This window comes from Danio aesculapii, chromosome 20, assembly GCF_903798145.1.
Source record: "Danio aesculapii chromosome 20, fDanAes4.1, whole genome shotgun sequence".
Taxonomy (NCBI): Eukaryota; Metazoa; Chordata; class Actinopteri; order Cypriniformes; family Danionidae; genus Danio; species Danio aesculapii.
This window is the reverse complement of record NC_079454.1, coordinates 44,387,388-44,396,413: the sequence shown is the minus strand read 5'-3', so window position 1 is coordinate 44,396,413 and position 9,026 is coordinate 44,387,388. Positions and strand designations below refer to the sequence as shown.

Genomic DNA, 9,026 nt, shown 5'->3' with positions numbered 1-9,026 from the left:
AGCCGGAGGCTGGAGAATGCTGGACGTCTATCGTAGAGAAGCTGCAGGTCTGTGTAGGTCACTGGTGGGTGTTCAGGCGGACCCACAGGATCAATGTGAAGACTCGTCTGTCACTGTTTTGAATCATTGGAATAAATATTTAATAATAAAAAAAGCACACATTACAAAGCAACAATACCTATTTTATTGTGCTTTTTAACCAAAAAAGGTTATTGTTGATTTTTATGTATGATTTTATTTACTTGTATCTTATTGTACTGTATTAAGACATTTTTGCAATCAGATACCCCCACTCCCCCTCCCCGAGAAATAAATCAGCTTCAAGCAGAATAAGCCAAAAACCGTTTTATTTTTGATGCAAAGACATTTGTTGGGAAACTTCTTTTGTCCACAAAAACTGTGAAGAAATTATTACCAAAAACAACAACAAAACTTATTACAGGTACGTGATGACAGCAGCTTCGGTTTTGATAGCCATTTCAAATGGCCCAAGTATGTTTTCATAAGGGACAGTAAACTCAAAAAAGCAAAACTAGGACGGTACATGTTTAACATAGAAAATACTTGTCCATACATTGGCAATTCTAGTAAAAGATTACTCACTTGCAGCAGGCTATATCCTGGCTTACAACATTTTTTTCCTAAAACTGTACATTCTTTTTTGTTTTAAATCGAGAGGGTGAACAAAAACGTAAACACTACACGTGTTACAAGTAACCTGAATCCAGGTTTAGCAAAACTATTAAAGAAAGAAAAGGCCTATGAAACATATGGAAGACTGTCTACCTATCCACTGTTGGTAGCTTATAAAGAAACATTTCACAGAGAAGTCCAATCATGTTTTTTGTAGAAAAGGTGGCCACATTTGCAACAATGCAGTTTGTGATTTGGGTAGAACCACTTAATGTACTCCAAACTAACAGACTAGAGCAATGGGGAATGTGCTGCCAAAGCGCAAGAGAATGGATTTAATCATTTCTAAACCCATGTGCAAACCCAAGTTTGGTTCTTGATGCTAAAGCTGTAACAGTGGTTTCAGTGGCGTCCAAAAGCTTGTCCAGATCTAACCGGCGTCTCACCACAGAGACGTCTGATAGTTGAAGCGGATCTTCAGCAGGTATTTCAGGTTAACCTGAGAAATATCATAAACGATGTACCTGAAGGAAAGCTTGAGTTAAGGGAAAGAGCAAGACAACAAATGCATTAATTAACCCTTTCACAACTGAGCTAAAAATACTCCCACTGACCCCTGCATGTTTTTAATTAATTTATTTTTTTAAATGTGACTACTGGTTTGAACACATCGCTTTTAAAGTCCCCTGAAGTGCTTTGAAATGGGACAGAGTAGCTCCACCCCTTAGTAAAAAAACAGCCAATAGTGTTTAGTTATCACTGCCAGTGAGGGCAGTTGAGATCAAGCTCATCAAGTGAAAAGCAAATGTGAAGCATCTTGAAGAGGGTGGGGCACGTCAGATTCTGGAGAATATTTGATTGGTCAGAAGATTTGATGAGAAACTGAAGTATGAGGTGACATGAAAAATATTGTAGATCCATTTAGGCGGAATTGACAAACTGCAAGCTTTGGATCTTTATATCAGTTTTATTTTTTGTAAACGCAAATTTTGTTCCTGTTTTGGAGCACACTAGCTTATAGATACCCTTTGAAACTAACATCTAAACTTTTTTTATTTTAAGTTCACAGGACCTTTAAAGTTTTCATGGTGACACGTCAAGTTCATAACGTGATGCACCACAGCCCTGCTTATATTGACAAATGCCCTAATTACAGTGTGGAATATCTGATATTCAGATTCTCAAATATGGCTAAGAACACGTATTGTGTAGTTCAAACTAGTAATAGGAGAAATATAGCTTTAGCGTCAGTTCTGTCAGAAAGACCTAATGTCACGTCACGCATTACAATCAGAGCTAACCAATGCCCTCACGACACAAGAAATATAAAAGCTCGTCATTCACAATCCATTTCGTTTGTAGATACCAATGTAGACGCTCAACCACCATCCCGCCCACCACCACCAGGTTGGCCCAGTCTGTGGGGTAGACTCCGCCTCTGCCTTCATCCTCAGACAGACTTGGCTGAATCAACAAGCTTCTGATTAAAGCTACAGACAGGTCCTTCGTCAAATAAATTTATTTGTTCTTCTACATGTTATCTTGTCAAATAATTGTTTTTATTATATCTTTATCCCTGGTCTTCCTGGTAGAAATGAAGCTCTTTAAAGCTTTGCAAAACAACTGAACCAATTGCTTTGCAAAATGATTCATAGCTTTGCAGCACATGAAAAAGTACACGCTAGGGACATCTGGTGGTCAAAACTGTGTAAATACAACAAGAACTCAGATAAAACATGCATTAACATTGACATTTCCAAACAAAATGCACACTTTAAATTAACAGTATAACCTATAAGACTTAAATAATATTATTACGTATTAAGTGTCTGCATAATGTGCATTATTTTATAATAGCAACAATGTTATACTATATAATAATATAATTAACCTAAAATAAACGTTAAAGGTTTGAAAACACTGATTTATAACAAGTACCAAGACTGATCACAGTGGTCAAAGGGTTCAATAAATCTGAGATATACACGACTAGATAAATTTCAGTAAGGATTAGCAAGATTTTTATGTTTTTAAAAGAAGCTTATTCTGCACACCAAGGCCGCATATATAATATATTTAGATATAATATAATAATAATATATTTTAAATAAGCTTTCTTATTGAAAGTAGTTTGAAATATAATTGGCTCCTGTAATTCCGGTTTGTTTTATTCATTAAGGACACAAACTGTTCAAAAGTAAAAGAAAATACGTTTAGAATGGAACAATATAAGTGCTGTTATTTTGAGCCTCCTTTTCAACAAAGACTCAAAAAAACTATAAAATGCATCACGGTTTTAAAGAAACTGAAAAAAAAATGGTTTTCAACATTGATAACTATGAGAACTATTATTAATGATTGAGTACCAATAATAACTGCTCGATATAGAACAGTAAATTAGCATAAAAGAACAATTTCTGAAGGGTTATGCGAGTCTGGTGACGCAGGATAAAATATATTGTACACTACATTCAATTAGGAATTATTTTTATTATTATATTGTTATTTTAAATGTTAATATTTAAAAAACTTTGACCGTTTTTAATGTATTTGTGATCAAATAAAAGCAGCTTTGGTGAGCAGAAAAGGCTTCTTCTAAAAATATATAAAAAATCTTACACATACTAAATGTTTGACCTGCATTGTACATTTTTCTGAAACAGCAGAAGACAGACAGAAAGCAAACAAATGAATATGCAGAAATCAAAAGGATACTCGTTGTAGAGCAGGCTTGTGTCATCAATATTTGTGTTGATGCCTTTGCCCAGAGGAACGTCTACTCCATTCAGAGATACAGTAGCTCTTGGGTCTGGAGCTGTTCTTCCCAAACCTTTAAACAGCAAAAACATTTCAGTCAAGAGAACAAAAAACAAAACAGCATTACAGCTAAAAACAATATCTATTTCCAAATAAACAATAGTCTTACCTTTACACTGTGTTTACCCTTAGGTAGCTTTGTAATGTGTGAGGCTTTCTTCAGTTCATGCCTTTAGAATAGGGGTCAACAAAAAGAATAAGGCGCAATCAGATTTTGAGAGAATACAGCAATGATAAAGAGCCATTTCACAAACGTCTTCCTGAATTGTATTTATGAATTGCCATTTAAATATGTTGTTCCTTTAAAAAAAAAAAAAAAAAAAGTAAACTGAAAAAAAAAAATACAAATAAAAAAGACAAAATAAATAAGAATGTTTTAAATGACTTGAAAGTAAAGACAAAGAATATTACAGTTAACTAAAATAACTTTGGCTATTTAAAATAAATGTTATCTGCAATTAAATAATAAACATTAAAAATTTGTTTGTTATTTCTGCTTGTCCAAAAAGAAAAATCTAAAATGTGCATGTGTGTATACATGTTTAATCTAGATATTTAATTCAACAACGCTAAAGTAACGCTAAAATAATACATTTACAATGTTACAAAATAAATAAATAAAGAGTTTTATATTGTAGAATCTGAAATTTGTGATAACCTAAGTGTGCTTTAAATGAAATCAATTCTATATTATATTATGTTTTTGTATTATTTGTTTTGCATTGATAATTTCAGTTATAGCTATATAATCATTTATAAATCTTAGTTATTCATTTAGTCATCCATTTATTTGATTCACATTCAGGCATGTGATCAGCGGAGGACAAAAAAGAAGGAAGATGAGTTTAAATGTTTATCACTTTAATAGTCACTTAAATAATGTTTAATAGGTTTATAATTGTACCTCAATGTCGGGACAGATCCACACCGCCACTAGATAGCGTCACTAACTCACGTGATGAATAAACTACTAGTCAGTCAACAATTCCAACTGTAAAAATATTAAGTCCAGCTGAACTGAGCAGGCTAATATGCTTTAACATTCCACCCTGTAAAAAGTATCATACACCGCTAAAAAGACTTTAGCCTATCACTTGCACTTTCCTTTGGCGTAGTCCCGCTAATAGGTTTAATTAATTCTAAAATATATTTTTATAAATTGGTACTATCATCTAAACAATTACATGACAATTTCAGGTATTACATTTCAGGTGCTAGGCAGTAGCACTGAATAAATGAAGACATCGGGACAGAGGATAACAAAAGTGCGCCCTGGCTTTATTTACAATGTATATAGAGCGCACTTGGTTGTGACATGCAAATGTAAGCGCAGAAAAAGTGCACAGCCGCACACGCATTCGAAGCAATTTCATAATCTTGTATATTGTCAGCGGCTTCGTCATACGCGCACGTTATAGGACTACACAATACCATTACACCTGAATGACATCCAGAATGAAGCAGTTAATGCTTCATTTTTGTGCACAATGATGAACAATGAAGGTGCAAAATCAGGTCTTCTGCTTTGATGACGATGAACCTCACTGAGAGTAAGTATTGGAAACTCTGCTAAGCTGACATTTCCTGACAAGATCTGGCATCCAGTGCTGGATCTTATTTATCTGGCATGAGGAGTGTGATCTAACAATTTATATATAACTATCTATTTAACAAAATATTCAAGAAAAATCAAATGAAAAGAAAAGTTTCCTGATCAAATCATATCATATTAGGATGATTTCTAAAGGGATCAAGTGACACTAAAGACTGGAATGAAGACATCACAGAAACACAAATGAATTTGACCAGAAATGGCTTCAATAAAATCACTTACATGTTCCCCAGTGCAACCTCTCCTAACAGAATGAGGCCTACAGGATCAGCCTGAGACGTGTGGCAGTAGTTGGCACTCTTCGACACCATATCAGCAAAGTAAACACCTTTGCCAAACATGTAACCCGTCTGCATGAAAGATCACACCACAGTATAGATATCATAAGAGTACAGCAGCCTTTTACAGCACAGAGCATTATAAATCTAGAAGGAAATGGCTCTAATACAGTGATTCATCAATGTATCAATGCATGCAGATATTTCAGACAAAGAGAGAAGAAGAAACTCACCACTGGAGCCTCAGGAGGAGCGATGCGGAGACCCTGAGACATGATACCAGCGTAGTTGGTGGTGCGTGAGCCGTGCCACAGCAGCTGGCGGTTGGGTAACTCTTTGAAGGGCCGATAGCGCTGATACTCGCCCTCCCTCTCGATCTTAAAGATCTATGATGCGCAGTAAATAGAGATAACATTGTGTTATTTGACATCTATGGCTTACTTAATGTACTATAAATGTGAGGAAGTGTGTGAAAAAAAAAGCTTTGAAAATAGGAGAGTTCATTGAAACTGAACAATTTTTTTGTGTTACATTAGATATATCAGGCTCTTATGACTCAAAAAAGTACAATAAGAATATGGACTTGAGGAAACCAAAACTAAACAAGAACTGATGGAAATGCAATGGGGTGTCAAAGATTACATTTTGATTGTAACATTATAACACTACTTGGAAAAAATGCATATACAGTTGAAGACAAGAATGTTCTCTCTTCTTTAAATAATTTTCAATTATTTCCCAAATAATGTTTAAGAGAACAAGGACATTTTTCAGTTTAAAGTCTTATTTCTTTAGTCTGATTGGAATAAACATTTTCAATGGCTGAGGTCAATATTATTTGCCCCTTTATTATATTTTATTGGCTACAGAACAAACCACTGTTGTCCAATGTCTTATTAGCTTAACTTGCCTTGTTAATTAACCCTTTATATTACACTGTAAGCTGAATACTGTGATCTTGCTAAATAACTAGTAAAATATTATTATATACTGTCATCATGGCAAAGACTAAAGAAATTAGTTATTAAAACCATTCACATGATAAAAAGTTATTCTCTCCATTAAACATCACTAGGAAAACATCTAAAAATAAAAATGTAGAAAATCTGAAGAATGTTTCTGCATCTTGTTGAATCTCTATGCCACAAGGTATTTCTAAAGGCAAAAGAGTGTCTAACACGATTGCAGCACATTTTTACAGATAAATTTGAGATCTTTTAAAACCTGATCAACTAAAAATTAATACTCTACATTAGGCATGGAGGACTAGGAGGGCCGGTTAGAATTAAAATGAGGAATAAAATTATCAATTTAGTAATTGAATCATTAAAATGTGTATAAATAAATCACAATTTAAATGAACAAATAATGGACAAATAAATGAACAATTTAAGTTGTGATTTTAAATGTAATTTAATAAAGCAATATCAATGCATTTATAAATAACTTTTAAATGTATAAATAAATAGACAATTTTATAAATGTTTATTTAATTTATATTTTTAAATCGCTCATTAGTCAAACAATAGAAAACTGTATTATTAAATTATTTCCAATGCCTTTGACAAATGCTTTTCTCTCTCTCGATTTGCCACTTGCTTTTCTTTTGCTACATACTTTTCTTAAGTTGAAAATAAATCTTTTAGTTTAAAAATGCCATTGGACAGTCCACACATGGGAACAACCAATCAACTTTTGCCTCAAGTCCAGCTAATCCCTCTCTCTCTTGTAAATGAAATGCGCACTGTCATTGGACAGACAAAACCATAGCTCATTTTTGCAGGAGTTTACATCAGCGAAGCGACTCAAATGTCAGTGCATTATCAACATGTTTGGAGACGGTTTGTGGATGATTTAGTAGCTTTAGCTTATTTCTGTTAAAGAAATTCTCAGCTTGATTATGTCGATGCATTCAGTTCAAGTGGAAAAAGTAAAACTGAAACACCCAAAATTACATAAAACCCCGGAGGAAATGTTAGATAGTCTGGTGACGCAAGGACATTAATCAATCTATCTGCTATAACATGTAAAACAGGATAATGAGGAACATTCAAAACCAACTCATGTAAACACCATAATCACATTAATGTCTTATTCAGATTAAGGGAAAAATTTAGATTACTGATGTCCATGTAAACGTAGTCAGTGTTAATCTCACCTCCTCAACATCCAGTGTGTAGGTGTTGTGAGTAGCAGCATGCGTGTTCTTCACATATTGAAGGATAAGCTGAGCCTCATGTGAAGACTTGTCGATGACCTACAAACAAACAAACAAACAAAAAAAAAAATCAACATCAATCACTACAGCTTGACTTCACTGTGGTAATCATACAGAGTACTTCACAGCTCTTGCAGTCGAAGCCATTTTACCTCAATTTTGGTTTTGAGTTTCTCATAGTTGATGTCAATGGGATCTTTTTCGTTGTTCTCCACTCCTCCTCGAAGCAGGCTGTAGGCCACCTCGATGTCCAAAAGGTTGTCCAGCATCTGCACCTTTTGCTGTTATGGATACACAACAGGCTTGAGTACATAATAATAATAATAATAATAATAGATTCAATTTGAGGCGTCTTTTAAACCACTCAAGTTCACCGTACATAATTATCTCCATAAGGCCTTCGTTGAAACATTTTATGATGGTTACACAAGCCTTACCTGGATGTAATCCACATTACTCAATAGTGGTGGTTTCTTCATGCCAAAGTCGTGAGGTATCAGTGTGTAGAATCGATTGGACAGATCTAAGATGAGGGATTCTGAGGAGCTATCTGCCACAGCCTATAGAAGATAAAGAGCGAAATGAAAAAAGTGAAAAATAAAGGAGATTTTATTTGAACCATAGACTGATGAACTGGCCTTTTCGAACATACAGCTATTGAACAAATTAATAGATTACTTAAAAAGTTTCTCTGGATTTACAATTTAGGTATACATTCAGAGTAAAATGTAATTGTCATTTATTCAGTTTTGTTTGAACTGCTAATGTCATTTCATTTCCAAATTTCTTGAAATAAACAAAATTTAGCATTTATTCTTGTTATTATTTTAGTAAGAGCTTTTATCTTATTATTATTCTGACTTAAAATCTTTTTAGATGTGTTTCTATTCATCTTTAGCCAACACAAACACCAATGTTTTCACTTCAGATGAAAATAAATCGCTATTCGATAAAATAATCTTAATTTTTAAAATAAAGTTATCAGACCGAAAGTTTTATTTCATTATGGTGATGAAACAGAATATCGAGTAGTGGGCTGGGTTTTTATTTTTGCGTTCCTCCTCTCATATTTAACATACAACAAACTAGCGGTTGGAGGGGGATGGCTAAGCATATTTCACCCAATCCAGCAAACTGACATCAACAGAGAAAGACTGCTGCTCAAGAGCAGAAGAATCTTCTTAGGGTTTTTTTGATTAAAGATTACAAAAAAAACGGTGGATTATGCTGCATGGATTAATTGTTTACCTTAAGGGTGTACTCACACTAGGCACAGTTGCCTTGAACCCCCTCAAACTTGCGTCATCGATGATGCGACTGTTTAGTTTAACAGAAGAGAATCGCTCTCGCTCCGTACAATGGGCACGATTTGCGTGCACACTACAGGCATACCACACCAAACCGTGCTGCAAACCACCTCTTCCAACCGGGCCAGGGCTGCCCAACTGAACCGCACCCGGGTGCGATA

General features: G+C 34.4%; 1 protein-coding gene across 1 annotated transcript in view; it reads right to left on the bottom strand.

Annotated features, from left to right (window-relative positions):
• Positions 1–328: 328 nt before the first annotated feature.
• Positions 329–9,026, bottom strand: part of parp1 (poly (ADP-ribose) polymerase 1) — a 45,520-nt gene continuing 36,822 nt past the window's right edge. The window contains exons 16-23 of the mRNA XM_056481326.1: positions 7,996–8,118; positions 7,711–7,839; positions 7,499–7,597; positions 5,574–5,726; positions 5,285–5,412; positions 3,563–3,620; positions 3,349–3,467; positions 329–1,157 (exon numbers count right to left, since the gene is read on the bottom strand). Of these exons, the coding sequence (XP_056337301.1) occupies positions 1,076–1,157; positions 3,349–3,467; positions 3,563–3,620; positions 5,285–5,412; positions 5,574–5,726; positions 7,499–7,597; positions 7,711–7,839; positions 7,996–8,118 (891 nt within the window). The 3' untranslated portion in view covers positions 329–1,075. The remainder of the gene's footprint in view (positions 1,158–3,348; positions 3,468–3,562; positions 3,621–5,284; positions 5,413–5,573; positions 5,727–7,498; positions 7,598–7,710; positions 7,840–7,995; positions 8,119–9,026) is intronic.